Here is a 22,219-nt window from a genome sequence, read left to right as displayed (position 1 = left end):
CAGACTCTGCCAGCTGGTTGCTCAAAAATCACACGTTCAATATGGTAAATTTCACCCATTCACTCATTTACAGTGCGGATGCATCAGCCCTCAGTTCTTACGCCGACTGCCCTGCAGACCCTTCAGTAAACCTCCCCTGCTGTCCTGGAGAATGTCTGTGTAAACATAATCGCTACTCCAGCTGAGTTTCTCATTACTCAACGTGACACACTCCGGCAGGACCCCTCTCCAATGCCCACAAAGAGATCGAGTGAAGTTATGATTCATTTAAACAGAAGAGGCAAGGGTCCTGCTCCGAGTTAGTGCAATAAACACTACAGCCCATGGCAGCATGGTTTGCTCCAAACCAAATTTGGCTCTACTCTACTTTCTGTGCAATTATTGTCAAAGCAGTCTTTATATTTTTCAAAGCTGTGGCAGCGCATATGTGCTGCAGAGGCAAAGGTAGGGGGAACGTGGACACATATGACTCGTAGCTTGATTTTGTGCATGAATGTCTGCTGTTCACATAAAAAATAAATAAAAAAGAAAAGATGATTCATGGAGGTCGGCATGAAATTGTTGGCATCGTTTTTAGCTTGAGAGGAGATAACTGAGGCCCATCCATCTGTTGCGTCAGTTCTATTGGATATCACATTTTCTCGATGATGACCGATGTCCAAGGCAGCCGAAGTTATTGATGAGAAATTTGAGGAATGTACCCATGACCAATGCGGGCTCTCTCAGTGGACTGAGATCTCTTCATCATGAATTGAAATCCAAACCTTGTGTGAATCTCTACTGCACACTAACCCTTCCCCCACCCAGAGCCCATCTTTAGGCTTCTGTAAAATTAACCATTTAAAACTTGTCCGTCTTGTGAGCTCCATGCAAATCTCCCTGCCAATTCAAAATTATTTGTTGGTAACGTAACACTCCTGAGCTAAAGGGCCAGATTTGGATGTGGAAGCAGGGGGGGCAGAGTCACAGTAATGTGTGGAAGAGACAGTATGTCCCCACCCCTGAGCACTCGTCCTCTCTTGTTTCTGTTCTGTTGTTCATCTCTTTGCCGCTGAACACATTAAATTTAATCACATTTGTTTCAGTTTGATTTTCATGACATCATATACGTCTGTAAGTGTGCACCGGGGTTTATGGGAGGAAAAGTGAATTAGGAGAAACAAATCTGACACACAAAACGATCATACTTGCCCTGAATGCGAGTTACAATAATAACGTGTAATGTTATTTTGCCTTTTCATTTAAGTTCCAGCATTGCAGAGCAGGTTTGACTCAATGTTTGGAGAAGCAGGCATATTACTGGAAGCTGACTGGTCTGAATTGGTGGAAAATGTGGGCAATAAAAACGAGAAACCTCCCTGGTACAAATGTGTGGGGCGGTGCTGAGAAACACTTTCTTCTGGATAAATAATGTTTTAAAGTCCAGGAAACAGAATCATGTAAAATCTCATTTGGAGCTTAAGATTAAAAAAAAAAATTACAAAGCAAATCTAAACTCAATTCATCATTTCAAAGACACTTTTCTACAGATGAACCAAAGAATCAGGGGTTGTGTTTCAATATCTTGGCTAAACAGCACCGTCTGGAACAATATTCTGCACAGTCAGTAAACAACAGTTGTCGTCTTACTTTTCAGCCTGTGATGAGAAACACTGGGGCTCAAGCTGCAATCAGCAGTGCAAGTGTGAGAACGGAGCTGTATGCGATCCTGTGAAGGGGGCGTGTCAGTGTCCACCAGGGTTCATAGGACGCTACTGCGAGGAGGCCTGTCCTGCAGGCACCTTCGGGAAGGGCTGTCTGCAGAGGTGCAAGTGTGGGACTGGGGGGTCCTGCGACAAAGCAACAGGAGAGTGCATATGTCGGGACGGATTCACTGGGACATTGTAAGTGCACAAAAAGGGAGAACAAAAAAATAGGAGCTGAGCAAATGAAATGCTATGTTGACTTTATAAATAGAGAAAAATGATGACTGAAAAAAAGTCTCTATTTACAGATTATTTTCAGTTACATTCAAAATACTCATTTTTCCACATTTGAGGAAAATGGATCAACAAACACATAAGTTATGTACAAATGTCCCTTTTGTAGAAGCAGGGCTCATCCAATAGTCGTTAAGACATTTCAGTAATCATCAAAATCCTTGTGCTTCATCCTCTGGGGACCATGACTATATGAACCAAATTTCATGTTGATCCAGCCAACGGTTGAGCTATTTCAATCTGGACCAAAGCAGTGGACCAACCGACAAACATTTCCATCTGCAGAGCCGAACCGCCAGCGTAGCTAAAAAAATTATACAATGTCCCCTTTGGTATGAGCCATTTGGTTATCTACAGTTAATTATTACATTTGATACCTCTCTTCATTACACATCACTTCATTACCCTACTTCATTATCTTATAGAGTCTGACTGACACAGATCTTTCATGGCCAACAACATTATTTTTCCACAACTCAGTTTTAAGATGGAAAAAAGACGATGAGGTACTACACTATAATCCATGAGTCATCTGTTACGCCCCGTTTTTTAGATGCCCCTGAGGATGAGTAAGCACTGAAAATTCTTCCCCACTAGATATTAGTGGAAACTCTTATACTGCCAATGTGAAAACACAACACACCACTGTGAGCTAAATAAAAAAGGGGGCTTGGCAACACAGATCATGGGCTAAAGCTCCTTGATGAATTGTGTATATCTGAAGTCTGTCCATGTTATTTCACCTCCAGGGTGTATTAGAAAATATAATATCCTAGCATTGAGTTGTGCTACAGGAAGTTTAAGCCAAGTAATTTGATTGGTCAAAGACAAGTTCCAACTGTACTGATGATTCCCACAAAGCTGTTGTCCTGCCAAGTCTTATAGTAATGAGGGAGCTACTGTTTGTTTTTCTTTTTTTACTCTGCCCTTTTTTTCTACTATTTTTTTTATAATATGGCAGTACAAAAAGTTAAATGTTGTCTGTACTGTATGGGTCAACTTTTTTGTCCTCAGCTATAAAGCAGAAACACTGCAGTATAGAAATACACATAAGTCAAGCATTAAAAATTGACCACAAAATTAGCAACAAAAATATATATAATATTATATTATTGTATTTTGATTATTTCTGCATTAATGTGTACATAACTTTAACGTTGCAGCTGGTAAGGTTGGGACTAATTGTAACTACTATATATACTGCTGTACAGCATATGAATCTTTACCTGGGATCCATGAAGTCTTCCTATAGTAACATCACTTTATTTATTGATTATATTTTGTATTATTGTCAAACTCTGCAAAGTAACATGTAACTGAAGTTATCAAACAAAAAATTATCAAACAAAGTAAAAAGTCAAATATTTGCCTCTGAGCTTTAGCAGAGTGAAAGCATAAAACAGCAGAAAATGGAAATACTTAAATAAAGTACAAGTACCTCAGAATTGTACTTAAGTAGATGTACTCAGTTACTTTCCACTACCATTTGTGCTGATGCTTCAATAACCAGTCTTGTCTAAGTCGTTCTGTGCTCTTTTACTGTAGAACACAACATTTACTTAAGTCCTCAGGAATGTCCCAGGACACATGGGGTGTTGCTGCCTAAAGTGGTCCATTAACCTGCTATTAAGCATCGTCTTTATCCTTCTCCACAGCTGTGAGAAGGCGTGTCCCAGGAAATGCCAGATAAGATGCCCCTGCCAGAATGGTGGCATCTGTAGGGGCAAAGGGGTCTGCGCTTGCCCCCCTGGTTGGACGGTAAGTTTTCAGCTTTGAGCTTCCAGTGATTCTAACCTTCACGTTGTCCGTGGAGGTTTCCAGATTTCAGATTAGCTCATGTGTTCTGTTCCAGCTGGCTCCAAACTTTGGACAAACAGTCTCTTTCTCAACTCTGACTTATTCCTAAAGACATTTTGAAGGCAACCTGTCATCTCTGGAGACCAGCAGATTCATGGTTTTCCACTGATGTGAAAAATTCATCGTGAGGTTGTTTTTTTGTTTTTTGTTTTTTTTTGTTTTGCTTTTGGAGGAGAAGAGGAGGCATGGTTGTGATTCCATCAGAGAGAAAAGCAACAAATTATTTTATGAGTAACTGCATAAACTGGTGGTGTTGTGCTCCAGTTTTTGCACTCATGCACTCACACTAGTTTGGTATTTCTGTTTCTGCCTCTGCAGGGTGCAGTGTGTACAGAGCTATGTCCAGAGGGAAGGTTTGGACCAAACTGTGCAGAGGAGTGTGTTTGTCACAACAGGGGCAAATGTGACCCTGAAAGCGGACAGTGCCAGTGTGCTAAAGGTTTCACTGGTAACAGGTGTGTATGTGTGAAAATGTCGAGTATGTGTCTGCATTTGTCTTTTCCTCCCTTCCTTGTACATGAGGCCGTCCTGTTGGCCAATTCATGCCATCTCTGGTGTCTGGTACAGTCAGTGACAGCTTCTCCCTTCACTGCAAGTGAAAGACCAAAACACAAAACTGTCCCCGAGGCAGCGAGGGTAATTGAATCCTCAGTCATAGAAAGCCTGGTTAGATGTTTCAGCAATGATGTCCTTTGATATAAATCACTGGAGTTTGCAGTGTATTGAAATCACATTACATGATTTCTGGTCACTGAACAGTTGTTCATTTAAGCCATATTTCTTTTTTAATATCAAATTCTAACTACTTAACAAACACCAGAGACAGAAGAATAAAGACTAATGGCTAACCGCAACACAAAACAAAAGTTAAGATTTGGTTTGTGGTTCATGAGCGAATCAAGAACAGACATGTGTATTATATCCCATTTGTGGAGCTTTTTATTGTTTCTACATAACCTTCTGTGTTCTGCCCTCAGGTGTAATGAGGAGTGTGCCGCAGGCACTTATGGTCAGGACTGCAAAGGTGTGTGTGACTGTGCAAATGGCGCCCGCTGCTACAACATTGATGGAGGCTGCCTGTGTGAGCCAGGCTTCAGTGGTCCACACTGCAGGGACAGGATGTGTGCACCTGGCAAATATGGCATGCACTGTGAACGTACATGTCTGTGTCAGGACAAACACACACTCAGGTGAGTGGGTGCTGCCAGGAGAAGGAAAAGGGGCTGAAGCTTTAAAATATTTCTGAGGCTGTGCTACACTGGAGGCAGAAATAATCCAATTTTGGTTGAGATAAACCAAATTGAGTAGCGCCAAAGAGACAAGTTAGCTTGCAACTGGCAGCCTCATTTAAACAGTAGTTCATTCACTTTTTAGATATAAGATTTTAGATATTTCAGGAATCAGATTTGTGCTGCTTTGAGCAGAAAGTGCGGCTTCTCTTATTGTAAGCATGAAGAATACTGTATGAAACTACTTCTGATACAATATACTAAATCTCACCTTTGTAAGGCTGGTCCAAGTACAGTATGTTTTCAAGTCCTCAACACCTCATCCTGGTCGGCCTGGTTAGCCACCGCTGCCCACAAGGAGTAAATTGTCTCTGCAAAGGCCACAGTTTTGTGTGGGTTCCCAGTCAGACACAGCTAATGTCAGCAACCTGTTAACTGGAAAACAATAAACTGTGGTCTAAATTGGCAGTGACCTGTAAAATTATTTTTATTATACTGAAGAAGGGTCAGCAGGTCAGCTAACATGACTAGTAGGTAGTTTGAACCAAATACAGGTTACCTTGATGTTAGCTGTACACTGTGCTATGCTACGCTATGCTAGCTCTGCTCCTAGCTCTTACCTGGCTTCGCTGTAGTGAGGCTGCATGCATGGCACACCCACACAGGTGTTTTTACTTCACCTGATTAGGACTGAGTGGGCGTGTACAAACTCTGCTTGATTGACAGTTCCCTCACTCTCCTGTTGCAGCTGTAGGTTGGGCAACTTATATCTTTATCATTCTTGTTATGGTTGAGCTTGGTGACCTGGGAGGGTAATCAGACTAATTGAAAACACGTGTGAGTCTACCTGTTAGCCACTTAGCTTAGCTTAAATTGTCCTCAGATTCACCAGCTGAGATGTATCATCAACCAGTCAGATTATTTCTGATTTCAGAGCAGTTCTGACTATATCAATAAAAGAAATGCAGGATAAGTCAACACAAATTCCTTAATAAAATAATGAGGAAACACCCAAAGCACAGACAGACTGGCACGCACTGTTTTTGTCTTTGTTTTGTTTTGTTTTGTGTGTGTGTGTGTGTGTGTGTGTGTGTGTGTGTTGGTTTGGCAGAGTCATTAATTTCTCACAGCTCCATTGTGTTTTTGTTGGGATTTCATCACATTTACTTCTGTTTCCATTGTCCAGCTGCCATCCAATGAAAGGAGAGTGCACTTGCCAGCCTGGGTGGGCAGGACTGTACTGTAATGAGACGTGTGCTCATGGTTTTTACGGTCACGGTTGCCTGGAGCCGTGTCTGTGTGTGAATGGAGGGGTGTGTGATAGCGCCACTGGCCAATGTCAGTGTGCCCCAGGGTTCAAGGTGAGTGGGGCAGTTTGGCATAATTTAGCAAGAAATCACTGGATGAGCTAATAAATCAGTTTTAAGAATCAATTATGTGTATATACTTTCTGTTGGTGTGAATTAGCTCCCAGATCTAATGACTAACTGTAGATGTAACATTAAAATCTCAGATATCATCTGCCCTGTTGAAGTTGATATTATTATGTATTATCACAGGGGCTGCACTGTGAGAGTCAGTGTAAAAGTGGGACCTACGGTAAAAACTGCTCCCTGGAATGCTCCTGTAAAAACTTTATCGACTGCTCCCCAGTTGACGGGACGTGCTTCTGCAAAGAGGGTAAAACACTGAGACAGAGAAGGGCACTGATAAAGAGAAAGTGTTGAATGTTCGACTGGTGAATACACAACTATGGTGAAAGAACTTTAGATCAACCATGTAACGAGTCCATCATGGCTAACGGTCCTTTGTGTGTCTGCAGGCTGGCGAGGGCCGGACTGTTCCACCCCCTGCTCTGAGGGAACCTGGGGCCCAGGATGCAACGCCACCTGCCACTGTGCCAACGGGGCAAAATGTAACCCTGCAGATGGATCCTGCACCTGCACAGCCGGCTGGCAGGGGGCGCGCTGTGACCAACCATGCCCTGTAAGTGCCTGAATATGAGGCTTTTTAGCTTCATTTATTTGTATTTATTTAGGAAGTGGGTAAAAGGTGGGCAAACTCATAATGAAAAATCCATCAGATAACCTCATCTCTACATAAAAAGTGTGAATTGTTATTGCACGTCTGTTTTGTGCAGCAATTGTCTATTGGGAATCAGTTATAGCAAAGCCTGAACCTTGAGTACAAAAACAATATGAATATTTCCATAAACCCACTATCTCTCTGCAAGATTGTGCCACCAGTTTGTTAAATTAAAAAGTTTAGTAAACTAGAACCTCTAGCCAGTGATCTTTAAAAAATGCAAATAACCATCAATACAGAGAATAAATCTGTTTCATTTCATGAAACTTGCATCACATTAGCCCAAACTTGTAAGAATTTAAGTCATAAAGACTTTTGTCAGGAAAAAATGTGCAAATAAAAATAAAAAGGTAAATAAGAAAAAAAATTTGTTCCTAAGATTCTCAATAAGAAAATATAGATATACTATATATACATACATAGTGAAATAAAATAATAAAATCTGAGATAAAAGGAGCTGCAAAGTACCAATTAGGGCACAATGTAATGACAAGATCAGTTATATTGCTTAGTCTCTGTTTGCCTCTAACAGCAAAAGAAAGTGTCCTGGACTCAAACCACAGCAGTGCATGAAAACACATGGCACTTTGTAAAATAATACAAACTCTAGAAGATAAGAAAAATACACTGAATGCATTATATGTTTATTCTCTGTCAAATGAGCCGCTGTCTCTGATAAAACTCATACACAAATCATGAGGGTTATAATTATAGAGAACATGTTTGTTCTGGTTGGACAGTTTGTAGAAATGTCATACAGCTTTTCATCCCTTACTTCACCCTCACCCTGTATGCTTTAATCTGAGTTTTGGATGTGTACCCCCCCCTTGCCTTTGCCACGCCAGCCCAGCAGGTTGTCTTTATAACAACACACTGCCAGTATAGTATTTTGTCTGACTCTGACTGAGCTGGCCAAATGTTGAAGAGATTCCCCTGACAATTCTGTGCCCGTTGGCATTTGTTCACATGTGCAGATGGGCTCATTTGGGCCAGGCTGCCTGAAGAGGTGTGATTGTGTTCATGCCGACGGCTGCCAAGCAACCACCGGGGAGTGCCACTGTCTGCCAGGATGGTGGGGTAAGTGATGACGTCCTCCTGGTGTCGCTGCCAGCTTGGCTTTGGTATCACAGATGAGTCTGGTCCAACAGAAATGAGGGAGCCACAGGTTTGAAACCACTCTGATCACCCTGTTCTCTGAGCTGAAGGACCAGCAGTGAGACTGAATGTTTTTGCCTAACTTCAAATAACCAATTTTACATTAATGTCAACCATTTTTTTTATTATACCAAAGACTTTCAGGTTTTGCTGTTTGAGTTTCTGCCTTTGGCTCCACCATTAGTTTACATTTTAAAAGTTCTATAGGATAGATAATCCATCACAGTGAACAAATTGTTTATTTTTATTTTATTTTATTGTTAACATTATTATTACATTATCTGTAGTATTCAATTACAATAATGTAATATAGAAATAAAAGTAAAATCAAGTAAAATCAGGTAAAAGTAAAGCATAAGTATTAAAAATAAATGTATGTATTAATGTATAATGTTACTGTTGTAATTTGTCAATGTGCAGCTGATTTAACGACTTTATTTACTGGTGGGTGTGTTACTCTTATAGCAATGCATCATATTTTAGAAGATAATGACATCTTGTTTGTTAATGTTAAATGTTTGTATGTTAAACAAATGCAGCAGAGTAAAAAGTGCAATGTTTCCCTTTGTTTTGCTTTGTTTTCCCTTTCCCATGTAGCAGAGCACAAGTAAACACATTGAACCCATTGCTCCTGAAAGGCTTTAAAAGAGTTTCTGCCCACAACTGCTCTGCACCTATAAGGTTACTGACAAAGAAAATTGACAATTTGTGATGGATTATTTATCTGAACTAAGTCTCTGCAAGTTGGAACCTCATACAGGGCTACAATGAATGGGAACCAGAGGCTTTGTGCAATCAAACTTATGGTTTTCTATGCTTTGGAAAATGTTCAGTATAAAGAATCAGTCAGTATAAAGTATACACAATATGTAATTGATGGATTAAAACTTGCAAAACCACTGGTTCTATAAGAGCACTCACAGGTTTATGTACCAATAATTAAACGCAGTCAAAGGAACCCTTCTTCATATTTTATGTTGGACAGCTGAATACATTTTACTGTTTAGACTTGTTTACTTTTACTGAAGTTAATTTATGAATACAGGAGTTTTACTTGGACGAGAAATTGAGTATATTTCCATTGTGGCAATGCCATTTGCATTTAAGTAAATGATATGAGTACTTGTTCCAGCCCTCCCCCTACAGTTACACCACACTTACATTTGGGCTTCACTGCTACATTCATCATTACCCACTCTTCTCCTCCAGGTTCCCGCTGCAGTGAGCCGTGCTCAGACGGCTTGTGGGGGCGCCACTGTAACCAGACCTGTTTCAAGCATTGTCCCAACAGTGACACATGCTTGAGGGAAAACGGAGCGTGCGTGTGTCGTCCAGGCTACTGGGGGGTCACCTGCCAGAACAGTGAGTGTTGTGACAAAAACTGATCCGGTCGAACCCAGAGGTGAACTGGATTTACTGTGTAAGATCTAGCCTGGCTCACTCTTTATCTTTGTGTCTTCCAGAGTGCAGAGCTGGTATGTATGGTGAGCAGTGCAGTATGTCCTGTCCATCCTGTGGACAGTCGTACCGCTGCCATCATGTGACAGGAGAGTGTGACTGTCTGCCTGGATACACTGGACACAACTGTGACCAAGGTTGGCGTTTGCATCAATAAATATACAGCACACCTGTGTGCCTTTTCTCCAAGATTTAAAGTGTAGGCACATGGCGGAGATGTTGCAGAAATCTCCCTCATTCAGTCTCCATATAAGCAACTGCAGGTAATTTAATAGGTTGCCTTGTGTGTTTCACAGTTTGTCCAGCTGGCTACTATGGCAAACAGTGCTCTGAAGTGTGTGTTAAATGTGCCAACAACTCCACGTGTGACCACCGGGATGGTCACTGTGAATGTCTGCCTGGCTGGACTGCTACTGACTGCTCCATACGTGAGTGCCACCTGATGCAACCTCATGCTGCAACTAGAAATATGCATGTTACATGAATTGTGGGTGTGAAAACTAAAGGGCTGGCAGTTGCCTTGGGTGCCCTCTCGAGGGCTTTTAAATATACATGTATGTCTCATAGGGGTGCCACTATCAATTATTTTCATCATCGATTAATTTGCTGATTATTTTTAGATTAATTGATGAATCATTTACTCCAGTGGTATTGGCTATCGCAAGAGGTCTGACAAATCATTTGCAAAACAGTAATATTTTGGTGAAAAAATGTAATTATAAAAATATAAATAATGTTTTTAAATGTTTTAAAACTCCTTTTCATTATTTATAACAGTTCATATACTTGTTTGCTATCTCAGTCTGATTGTTTGCCAAAAGAACACATCCATGGCAAAAACTGGAGAATCAACATGGATAGCTGGTTAGCAACAGGAAGAATGAAAAGGAAACAGAGTCAAGAGACAGATGGTGAATCGACAAGTGATTCCTCCCCCATCAAACAAAAAAGACAAATTAAACTCCCTCTGCTTTCACTTAAATCCTGAATGTTCTGTCGTAATCATTAATATAAATCGTGCTCTGAGGCATTATTTGGCCTTCATATTTCTATGGGGTCAGATGTGGGTGGCAAACAATGTTGAGATTTTCAAATGCGCCGTGAGTTGGACAAGGTTGGGAACCATTGATTTACTCTGTAAAAAGTCAGAAAATGAAAGTGACAGAATTCCTGTTGTAATTATAGTTTTCTGGAGGAGGATGAATGACCAACAAATCAAACAGGCACATGACACAGAAAATCCTCACAAGAAAAAAATTACTGAAACAATTATTAAAACTGCTGCTAATTGATTTTTTGTCAACTGCCTAATTTATTAATCAGCTAATCATTGCGGTTTTTCAGTGTAATATTGCTCTAAATTTCAAACCAAACTTTATTTAGACAGATAAAACAGAATAAGATGTAATTGTTTTCAGCATTGCACCATATCCCACTAATGGGTGCATGGGTGTTTTACTGTGAGTACCTTGTGTTTGTGTTTTTCAGCCTGTAGTCCAGGACGTTTCGGCCCATTCTGCACTCAGACCTGCTCCTGTACGGCCAACCTCATCTGCGACCGATTTACCGGAGACTGTGTTTGTGAAAGTGGAGGAGATGACTGCAAACAAGGTATAAATCTACCTCTTGTCCCTCATATATACCAACATTTGCGATGGAAGTCAGTCTTTTTCCTAAAAGCAAGCTGGATAAGAACTTCATGCCACTGCCTTGATACTCCATTTGTAAACTCTGTGGCCTGTATGGCTGTGCCTGTCCGGCCTCAGAGGTGGAGAGTTAATGAAAGCGTCTCTAGCCGCTGTGCTTGAGTTCTTCTTCCATGCCCTGTTTGACAGAATCTCCTGAGCGGTCGGGGAGCGTTATGGTCCCTCTCCCTCCCGGCGAGAGGGAGTCATGGGGGGCCATCGGCGGCATCGTCGTGCTCGTCATCCTGGTGGTCTTGCTGCTGGCTCTGCTGCTGCTCTACCGCCGCAGGCAGAAGGACAAGCAGAACAACACGCCCACTGTCTCTTTTTCCACCAGCCGCACAGTCAACTCGGAGTACGCTGTTCCAGGTACAGTAGAGACAAACCATACACTGCACCAACAGATCAATCAAACATGACTATAAGATTTTAAGGTGCTGTAGTAACACCAATGAAATATATTCAAATCCAGGACATAATGGTTTTATCACTTATTTATGTAATAATTTTGTTTAAAATCTAGAGATCATGTGCTGTGTGTGTAATGATGAATCCACTGGTTGATCTATGAGCGCTCAAGAGACTAAAGGTGAAACATCTGGCATTTTAAAAAATGTATTATTTATTAATTGTTTATTGCTGACAGCTTCAATGTAATAACAGGTGAGGTCATGGTAAAGTCGACAGCCTCTGTGCTATTAGTGCTTGTGTTTCTCAAATCTGAGATCGCACTTCCTGTAAATGTCATCGCTGACTTTTGAGGAGATGTGGCATTTTCAAATGAATTTATCATCATATTTTGATGTTTTTATAGTTGTTCCTTGTGCGTAATGGTTTTTGGTTCTGTCTCATGGTTGTGTTTTTTTAATTACTGATCCACAGAGATGCATTTTATCGACCTTGAGGTAACTTAATAGCAGCAGACGTGATCCCTTGTGTTTGTCTTGGCCTGCAGATGTTCCTCACAGCTATCACCACTACTACTCCAACCCCAGCTACCACACACTGAGCCAGAACAGGCCTCCACTGCCGCACCTCCCCAACAACCACGACCGCACCATCAAGGTGAGCGCCACCTCTGCTACACCCCTTCACTGATCTGATATTAAACAGCTGGCCATGTATTCAGCGCTGTGAGATGAGCTGTGAGCTGTGAGCTCTTTGCAATTTCACGTGTTACATTTTCTTCACATTGTTGATTTGTGATTGGTTTATTATTCTGTCTGTCATTTAGAATACCAACAACCAGCTGTTCTGCAGTGTGAAAAACATGGAGCGAGAGAGGCGGGGTCTGTTCGGGGTTGAGAGCAACGCCACCCTGCCTGCAGACTGGAAACACCACGAGCCCCGCAAAGACTCAGGTCCGCTGTGTGATTCACATTCAGGATCAGTTACTTAACATTTCATTCACTCAAATGAAGACACTGACGCAGAGAGACCTGCAGCTGTAGACTTAAATGAAATGAGTGGATTAACATTTACAAGCCAATAAAAGTAAGACGCTGGTTTCCTGACCTTCTGACCACAGCTACATAAAAATAATCAGTAAAACCTGCAACGTACTGCTAATGTAACCTTCTGCTAACACACCTAAATGGATTTCCTTAAACGCTGAATTTGTCTAATGTGTTTAACCATAAAAGAATCATTCTTAAAGACAGTGGATACCAGCAGAAAATATCAGCTATCAGTGGCTTCTATTTAAAAATACCTGTTTGATAATGGCCTTCAAATATAACACAGTATTCTCACCACAAAGGGAGTATAAATGTAGAGAATTTCAAGTCAGCATCCAGTAATAGCTGGGGAGAAAACTTAGAAAGTACTTTTTTTTTATACAGTCTACTGGAAAGTTTATTGACCATTACATTTCCTCTGGACAGAAAATGTCTTTAGTCAACAATGCACATCTGATACCAGACTATAAAAATAATAAGGGCTTCATAAAAAGCGATAGTTGCATTGCCAGCGTTCACTCACCTGGTATTGATTTTGCAGGTTTACAGAGCAGCTTATCTGCTTCTGATTAGTTTGCCATAAAAGCAAATGAAGACGCCAGATTTGTCTTTTATTGTTTACAGGAGCTTTTGGAATCGATCGGAGCTACAGCTACAGTGCCAGCCTCGGAAAATATTACAGCAAAGGTAGTTTATCGCCCTATTTTCACCCTTTCCTTTCCTATTACCCACTCTTGAGAAGTAGGAACACCAGAACTATCGGCAAGGTGATGCTACATGAAACTACATGATTATACGATTATCTGAGACATGAAAGTTAAAGTAAGATTTTTAGCTTTTTAAAAGAGATTACTTTTGTTGTGCACCTATAAAGCAAATTATACAGGTTATAACCCATAATTTAACGTCATCTCTATCAGTCACTTGGCTCACATGGCTCTAAGGGCGGCAGTGCTAGTCATTGTCAGTTAGTTGGTTGGTCCAGTAATTGGTCCGGACTGATATATCTCCACAGTTACTGGATGGAGTGAGATAAAATGTTGTGCAGATTAACGAGTGTTCATGTTTTCATCAAGTGCCATCATGTCAAAAATTAAAACTCAGTTTGTCCAAAACTTTGGTTTATGACCAAAACTAATGACAGTCCCATCAGCCTCAGTTGTACCAGGTGTTTTGTGCTAATTAGCAAATGTTGGCACTAAACTGAAGGATAATCATGGTAAACAGTACACTGTATGTACGTGCTTAACAGAAGCATATTAAGATGCAGATGTTAGCATTTAGCTCACCCCAGAGCCGCGAGCATGGCTGAAGATTTTCACTGAGAAATGTGACCTTTGAAACCAGAATCAGAGACTGTATGAAAATATCAAAACACATGGATTTCATGAAAATGATTTAGATTATTCACAAGTGATGGTATTGGACTGTCCATCAGGTTTTCTTTAAACCATTTCAACCCATAAAATGAAAAGGTCTCAAACTTTCCACAGTCAGACTCAGGAAGTCATAACTCATTTAATAACATAGAAAATCATGGAAAATGTGCAGGAAAATGTTTAAAAGTCCAAACCCAAACTAGTAGCTACACTTTAACCTTTGAACCTGCTGTGGTCTGACTCTCCAGTCCAGTCTAGACTCTCCACATGTTCTTCAGACGTCTTTTAACCTTTGTGTCTTTGTGTCCTGTGTGGTGACAGAGCTGAAGGACACGGTGGCGGCGAGCAGCAGCTCTCTGAACAGCGAGAACCCTTACGCTACCATCAAAGACCTGCCAGGCCTGCCCTTCTGCCCCCCGGAGAGCAGCTACATGGAGATGAAGTCGGCCGTGCCCAGAGAGCGAGCGTACACCGAGATCAGCCCGCCGCCGTTCCACACAGGCACCTTACACAGAGGTGAAGGAAAAGTTTAAACCTCCCGATTAGTTTGACTGTGTCACAACCAAAAAAGTTATTCTAGAGTATAACAAGATCACGTAGTTAGTGTTGTATTTGTATTTGTGGTATTTTTTGCCTCAATAAAGACTCAAGAAAGAAAGATGTTCAAGCATCATGAGGAAGTGAAAGAGGAATGAAGTAAACATGTCGTAATGATAATATGAAAAGACCCATCACAGCTTCCTAAAGCCCCAAGGTGACGCCGTGAAACCTTTTGTTTTGTCCGATCTGTCGGGTCAGTCAGTGTAATTCTTCTGAACGACAGAGCATTGTGCAGAAATGCACCATCCCTCCACCTTCAATCAAAGGCACACACTCATTCGAGACAGATGAGACTTAAAAGAAGAGTTCAGACTTCAAAATAAAATCTCTTTAAGCATCCAAATCAGTCAGACTGAGAACAGGATTTGTGCTTGTGGCCTGTCTGACAGATGGGGAGGATGAGTTTCCTCTAGACACAGCCAACTGTTTACATGGAAGTGAAGAACAGACACTGAAGGGAAGAGGAAGAGCAAGAGAGAGGAAACTCAGGGTGGCTGAGGATGCCCCCAGTGATACGTCAACATGCAATCAGGCTAATAAATGAAGATGTGAAACTGGTTTTCTTGTAGGTTAGGAGAATTGAATCCTCTAATTGATGGAAATGGAAATATTGCGTTCATGGAGATATCAGTATTTTGGCTCATTTTGGCTGGACTGCAACAGCGGGACCAGCCCTTTAATCGTGAATGTTACTGACTGACTGAGTGATCATATTTCCACCATTGTTCAGCTGAATACCACATGACTGAGTTGGAGTTTTGTCATTGGCTGTTGCTCTTTTAAATTGAATTGGCCCTCTGTTAGAGGGGCCTTCGCGGCGTGCAGTGCTGTCAACATAACACATTTGAAGTGAGCTGAACTGAGGCCACCCCCTCGAGGAGGTCACAGTTCGGTTGGCTAAGACCACCTCTTGAGGTGTGCTTCAAGTCTGCATTGCGGTTTTCTTAACCTGTGCATTGTGAACACAAAGCGCTCCAGGTTCACTTTGCTTTTTTCCAAATCTATTTTAGTCCTGACACTGACCGATGTCTACATATAGACTGAACTATGGCCAGTGGGAATGAGCATCCACCGTGAGCACAGAGAGTAGAAGCGAAGCAAACAGATAAAGGGCTGAAACTGGCTCCCACTAGGCAGGATGCAAATAGCCCAGCGCGGTCCAGCCATATATTAGGTTTTGACGTAGTCTTGTTTTCCACTAGTAAATTTGACAGTCACCAGTGTGAATCCTGAGTTAGGAGGAGAGAGAAAGAAATGGATGCCAATGACTGTGGTTAATGATATTATAACATACAAGCTTTGCCTGTATCATTAAATAAAAGATACAACGATTTGTGACACAGTAATACTTAGGTTGGCCCCCTCACCTGTTTGAACCTGTAAAGTGAGCTCCACTAGACAAGTTGTGGAAGCACTGATGAACTCAAAAACCTGTGATTGTGAAGGTAAAACTGTGATTGTTGGGATCAAAATGTGCTCAGTGAGTCTGGGTCGTTTGTATTGTTTTTTAAAGACTGTATGACTGTGATAGGACTTGGCAGAAAAGGAGCAGAAAACCTTCACTTCAGTCAAGACAAATACAGTATAACCTGATGTTGAGTAATTCCTGTGCTGACTGCTTCGCCTTTACTTTGGAAAGAACTGCTACCCCAACTCTCATCCACTGTGTGTCAGCAAAAGTTGCATAATTGATCATTTATCTATGTATTATGTAATTTCTGTGTTGAGCTGACAATTCATTCGTCTTTATAAAAGTGGTTTGTGTAGGTTGTTAACTTTAAAATGGAGAGCAAATGTTAGAACATACTCTGTTCACATTTATTTTTTCTTCAACATCAACACTTTCTACTAATTCTACTATAAATGTAATTAGTGAAATAGGTCATACAATCAGATAATAAAGTCTTTTAGTCAGTTTTAATCAGGACCGACTACAAGTCAAGTTTAAGACCAAGACCTGGCGAATTTGAGTCAAGATCAGATTGGAAGCAGAGATAATATGAAGGTCCAGGTACCATTACTTAACATACGGTTAACTGTGGAACTATATGAAGCTCAGTGCTGCTGTCTTTTGATGAGTGTTGTTCATCTTGTCCCTGCAGAGCGTCAGAGCTCCCTCGGTCACGCTTCACACGAGGACCCGCAGAGCCACTACGACCTCCCTGTGAACAGCCACATCCCGGGACACTACGACCTGCCACCAGTCCGCCGGCCCCCCTCCCCTTCCTCCTCCCCCAGGAGATCACCTCAGTGACACTCAAAGCAGCATTGCAAGTTTCCCTCCTCCTCCTCCTCCTCCTCCTCCTCCTCCTCCATACTCCTCCTCACTTTGGGGATGATTTCTGGCCTGTGCTCGCAAAGAAAGAGCAAACTTAATGCTTTTCTCCGACAATCAGAGCTGTAGACCACCCACGGAGCAGCAGCGAGGCCTGTGCCCCGCTGAGGAACTATTGTTTACTGTGGATGCCCCCCTCCCTCCCCTTTCGACTCAACACTGCCCTTGTGTGGGCTAAAGTGGTACTTGCTTCACCGTGACAGACTTGTCATCCAGAATGGGGAGCCAGCAGGCTGCGGTGTGGAAGGCTGGACTGTGGCGACGCCAGCGGGGCCTCAGCTGCATTCACATCCCAGGGGAAAAAATACATCAAAAGACTTCACAGTTAAAAGCGGCAACTTGGGAATGTTTATGTGTTTGAACTCATCTAAACATGCTGTAATTGAAGTTTTCCACTCATTTTGCTTGCTACTGATCAGATGTTGTGCACATGAAACGCCCCCCTTTGATCAGAAATCAAACTTTGACAAATGTTGAAGTTTTTTTTTTTTTGAACAGGCAGCTTTGGATGAACTCATCATAGCTGGACTTTGTTTTGATCTGTTCCTTGTAAAATCCTGTCAGACTCAAAAAAAAAAAAAGATATAATGGGACATTTTTAATGAGACATTTGAGTTCATGTCTTACAGCAAACTGGCTATTGGAAAAAATATCCTGTCAGTGTTTGAGTCTTTTCACAGACTAATAACCAAAAATTGCTATTTCTTTATTGCTGATATTCAGTCAGTTTGCTTCACCAAAATATACAGTATTTGTTTACCATCCAAGAGCCAAGACAAACAGCTTTTGTTTAAAAAAAGAACCTTATCACTGTTTTTTTTTCTTTAAATGTGGCATTCAGAGACACAAGTATACATGTGTGGCTCACTTACTGCTGCTGTCAGAGAAAAAGTTTGTAAATATAGAAATAAATATATTGTCAGTGTCACAGTAATGAAGAACAGACCTATTTTAAGATGAACATGTTGTTAAGGGTTTTGTGAGACTAAAGATCAAATACAATTACAGAAATAGACACGAAAAGGACAGTGTGTAAACAGAAACACTGTTTGTGATGTGAAAAACAAACCATCATCAAACTGGGAAGAACAAATCAAATCAAAGCAGCATTATGAATGTTAATACAATGTTCTACAGCAGCAGGTTTTGTCTTTGCATTAATATTTAAAGGACTCATTCAAACAAAATACAGAAAAGAAAAAAAAGCTTTTTCTCACTTTATTCACGTTGATAGTTTTGACATAGCTGTCTCTGAGATTCCTGCATCTGGAGATAACTTCACCATGAACAGATTTTTTACTGGAAATATCTTGTACCAAAAAAACAACAATAAAAAACCACCAGTCATTTTTTTTTTAATGCTGTGAGCACCATAAATGAAATTCCATTCACCTGGAAACCTGGATAAAAACCTACATAAAATAAAGCCAAAACTGTCTGAATGACTAGATTCTGCTAGATATGAAACATGTGTTTTTGTAATAAGCCAGAATCAACAGTTTAATCATTTTGCTAAAACTGCATTTTAAACTATGTAAAGTATTAAAGTTTTAAAAAGGAAACCAGCAAGCCAACTTTTAAGTTTGTCACTATTTGTAAATTGTGTCATTTTGCCTTGTAATAATTTTAGAAATGCTATAACATATAATTGTTTACTGTCAGTACTGAACCAAAGGTCCATCATCCTGCCAACTACATGACAGAAACCCTGTGTATCAGAGAGAATGTACATTGTGCTTTAAATGCTTTAGTTTTCGCTTTTTTTTTTCCTAAACATATGACCATATATTTTTGAATGTAACCATGGGAACATGTTGTGTATAATAATGTAAATAAAAATGGCTGCACTTTTGATCAGTGGTTTTGAATGACATTGTACTAAATCAAGGAAATAATCACAACAACCAAACACCGGAAAAAGTTTTACTCAGCGTTATTTTAGAAAAAAAAGAAGAAAAAAAAAAGACATTCATTACATCTGAATGTAATGTCCATAATGTAGCATCATTTTGATCTGACACAAATCCCACCTTGAGCTAAATACAACTTTGGCATTCAAGATTTGCGACATGAAATCCCTTTGGTGACATCCTCAAGTCCCTCAAAGTGTTTAAGTGACAGACAACACATCTGTGGTTCGACTAAGTGTCCTGGGTCTTCGTTCATGTGAACTAACATTGCATACAAAGATAACAGTAGAACACATACACAACTACATACAGTACCCATGTCTCATAAATTTACACGTAGCCTACATATGAGACAGATACTGTGTCAACTGTGAATCTGTGTCATGAAGGTCAAATATGAAACATCTTTGAAGCTCTCTAACGATTGTCATGGACTTTTTAAGGCACTGTGGGGGTCATAATGTCAAAATCAGACATCTACTTAAGGCAAAGAAAAAAAAAAGAATGTAACATGGCAGAACAACAAAAAAATACCCAAAACAGCTATCAAGTATTTTCCGTAAATGCTTTGATATGCTTTTCTCTGGAGGATAAATGACTTAAGCTGCCAGACTACAGTACAAATCTAGCTGCTGTGCATAATTGGCAAGGCCCTCAATAAAAGCAGTGCATAAAGCCAAAGTTATAAAGTATACAAACTCAACAGTCTTACTCAGATCCCCAAAATCATGCCTGGGGATTTGCAAAGTTGGTAAGCTTAGAGGAAAAAGGAAAAAAAAAAAAAGCCCTTATGACCAGTTTTTAGGAGCCACACAAACCAGAGGACGGCTGACAGTCACAAGACTGCAATACAAGGCATGTGAATAAAGAACAGTGATTGTTGATGCTTTTTTATGTTCTTTGAAGGCACAATTATATTTTTTATCTGTAAAAAAAAAAAAAAGCTTGTTAAAATGTTTACAAAAACTACCGTTGCACTGTGTAAAAAGCAGCAACAGTTCTCTCTTAGAATAACATTGATCTGTTTGAATAAGCTGAGAATTCCTATATAAATATATGTAAATAGGACACCAAATTTTTAAGAAATGTAGTACCCACTCCCAATACTTCCCAGAGTAGACAACAAAATCTACATTGTTCCGTGATCGTGACGAATCACCTTTGGAATTACTTAAAAATAATAATGCAACGCATTTAAACATACATCTAGCTGAGACAATCTCATGACTCACTCAAGTGGGTACATTCAACTAATCCAGCAAACAGTAATTCCTTTCCAGACTTTCAAAAATATCACCCAATACCTTTCTCTGGGGCTAAGCTGTGAATTGAAGAAAAAAAATATATTCATCTCAAACAATTATTTTCTCTGAGTGCACCACAGCTGCCCAACCGTATGATCTAAATCCACATGAAAAATGTACTACAATGTGTTTGTTTAAGGCTAAGGTGAAAAAAAAATCCTGCTGTACACCCTGAGCTTACAGTACTTTGGCTTTCTTTGGACAATTTAACAAAGACCCCTAACCCCTCTGTCATATAAAGAGAGCACGACATGCTTTCAAAAGACGTCAATGTGTAAACATCTTTAAATAAAGATTTGCTATATTTGATGGGAGATAAACATGATTAACAAACCCCACAGGATTCATTTTCCTGTCATCTGTATGGCTGCAGAGACTTATTCCTGACAGGGTTCACTAGCTGTGCGTGTTGAGTGTTGACAGCCTGGCCATTAAATGTGAAACCCCAGCTTGGATCGAAGCACAAGCACTGGTCAATGGAGCTCTGTGTGTGCGTGCGTGTGTGTGTGTGTATGTGTGTGTGTGTGTAGATGTGAATGTGCAAGCAGAGCAGAATACAGTACAAGCGCTAGCACGGCACACATGCAATAACATAACATAAACATACAAACTCAAAAGCTGAATATGGAAATCCTGTGCCCTTTGCCAAAACCTGGAAGCAAATCTATCCTGCAGATTAATCTGAATACAAAATAAGACAAGGTCATGTAAAAAAAAATAAAAGACAAACATCCCAATGGTAGAAAATTATTCTCCTGCGTGGGCTACAGGAGGTGTTGGGGTCAGGTGAGGTGCTGTTTGGTTTTTACATGATGGAGCAGTTCTCCGGCTTGACACGACCCTGAAGGAGAAAATGAGAATGTTCAGTGTTAATGTTAGAAGACTAGGACGGATATTAACACACAAAACCAAATAAGAAAATCAAAACAACAACTACAACAAAAAAAAAAAAAACTTCCCCAGAAGGCCACTGTATAATATACTGTAATCACAAGAGAAGTGCAGGGAATGGCTTTTATAATTGCCTGATTCAGTAAAATCTTCTACTTTTTATTTCTTGTTGGTGACTGAACATGAACAAGTTTTCTTCTCTTCTAAAAGGTGAGTTATAGTTTATTCTATTTAAACAGTAGTGGTAAGTTAAAAAAAAAAAAGGGATTTTTAAGTATTATTTAAGACTTTTTTACAAATCCATATTTTCTGTGTGATACAATTACTTCCTGATACATTTCCTGAAAATAATGATATAAATTGGTACTAAATATAGAATAAAAAAGACACAGACACAGTTTCCAGTTGGTAAACTCCAGTTACATCATTTAAATTAATAGCTGGTGTAGCCAACACACAGCCAAATGTGCAAAAATACATGTCTAAAGGTAAGCACACAATTCAACATATGGAGAGTAAAGTATCTAATAATGTATCATATTGCTAAAACATCTGGAACATCTGTGTGTCATTGTGGGACAGGAAGCTCAAAATTGTGAATTTGTATTTAAATGTAAAAGTGTTAATTATGTGTGTTGTCTGTGTCTTGTATTGGAAGTTTGTAAATCTCAGCAACTTCACCACATCACTGACCGGTCCCTCACCTTCTCTCTGTGCCTGAAATCTGTCTCAGACAGAGAGAAATATAAAGACTTCTTTGTCATTTTTATGATTATTTCATGTGTGTGCAGCTGGTCTCCTTCTCAGGTTTCCTGATACTCTGTATACTCTGTATACTCTCTCAGCCATAAACTGTGACTTTGACCAAGATGAGGCTCCTTTACCTTTACACTAC

The 22,219-nt window shown here is 40.3% G+C and overlaps 2 protein-coding genes and 1 long non-coding RNA gene across 13 annotated transcripts in view; 1 reads left to right on the top strand and 2 right to left on the bottom strand.

Annotated features, from left to right (window-relative positions):
- LOC139612635 (uncharacterized) overlaps positions 1-6,205 on the bottom strand; it is a 29,709-nt gene extending 23,504 nt beyond the window's left edge. For 4 of the 8 annotated variants that reach the window (XR_011686612.1, XR_011686610.1, XR_011686609.1 and 1 more), the window contains exons 1-2: positions 5,337-6,205; positions 1,630-1,829 (exon numbers count right to left, since the gene is read on the bottom strand). This is a non-coding gene — a long non-coding RNA (uncharacterized lncRNA). The remainder of the gene's footprint in view (positions 1-1,629; positions 1,830-5,336) is intronic. The other 4 variants (XR_011686616.1, XR_011686613.1, XR_011686614.1 and 1 more) reach the window with 1 other exon arrangement.
- pear1 (platelet endothelial aggregation receptor 1) overlaps positions 1-19,073 on the top strand; it is a 49,534-nt gene extending 30,461 nt beyond the window's left edge. The window contains exons 6-23 of the mRNA XM_071468379.1: positions 1,637-1,883; positions 3,635-3,737; positions 4,155-4,291; positions 4,814-5,026; positions 6,252-6,426; positions 6,625-6,745; positions 6,888-7,051; positions 8,125-8,227; positions 9,515-9,667; positions 9,769-9,900; positions 10,060-10,191; positions 11,252-11,374; positions 11,599-11,817; positions 12,404-12,513; positions 12,683-12,809; positions 13,530-13,592; positions 14,606-14,800; positions 16,987-19,073. Coding sequence (XP_071324480.1) covers positions 1,637-1,883; positions 3,635-3,737; positions 4,155-4,291; positions 4,814-5,026; positions 6,252-6,426; positions 6,625-6,745; positions 6,888-7,051; positions 8,125-8,227; positions 9,515-9,667; positions 9,769-9,900; positions 10,060-10,191; positions 11,252-11,374; positions 11,599-11,817; positions 12,404-12,513; positions 12,683-12,809; positions 13,530-13,592; positions 14,606-14,800; positions 16,987-17,138 — 2,669 coding nt within the window. The 3' untranslated portion in view covers positions 17,139-19,073. The remainder of the gene's footprint in view (positions 1-1,636; positions 1,884-3,634; positions 3,738-4,154; positions 4,292-4,813; positions 5,027-6,251; positions 6,427-6,624; positions 6,746-6,887; positions 7,052-8,124; positions 8,228-9,514; positions 9,668-9,768; positions 9,901-10,059; positions 10,192-11,251; positions 11,375-11,598; positions 11,818-12,403; positions 12,514-12,682; positions 12,810-13,529; positions 13,593-14,605; positions 14,801-16,986) is intronic.
- A 55-nt stretch (positions 19,074-19,128) lies between these two features.
- The window catches only part of lmna (lamin A), a 35,004-nt gene continuing 31,913 nt past the window's right edge, over positions 19,129-22,219 (bottom strand). For all 4 annotated transcript variants that reach the window (XM_071468382.1, XM_071468380.1, XM_071468381.1 and 1 more), the window contains one exon: positions 19,129-21,274. In XM_071468382.1, coding sequence (XP_071324483.1) covers positions 21,239-21,274 — 36 coding nt within the window. In that variant the 3' untranslated portion in view covers positions 19,129-21,238. The remainder of the gene's footprint in view (positions 21,275-22,219) is intronic.

Source organism: Trachinotus anak, unplaced genomic scaffold, assembly GCF_046630095.1.
Source record: "Trachinotus anak isolate AG129_WGS33_773 ecotype Australia unplaced genomic scaffold, CSIRO_AGI_Tana_v1 ptg000032l, whole genome shotgun sequence".
Taxonomy (NCBI): domain Eukaryota; kingdom Metazoa; phylum Chordata; class Actinopteri; order Carangiformes; family Carangidae; genus Trachinotus; species Trachinotus anak.
Note: the sequence above shows the minus strand (reverse complement) of the source record. Positions and strands in the feature narration are given on the sequence as shown.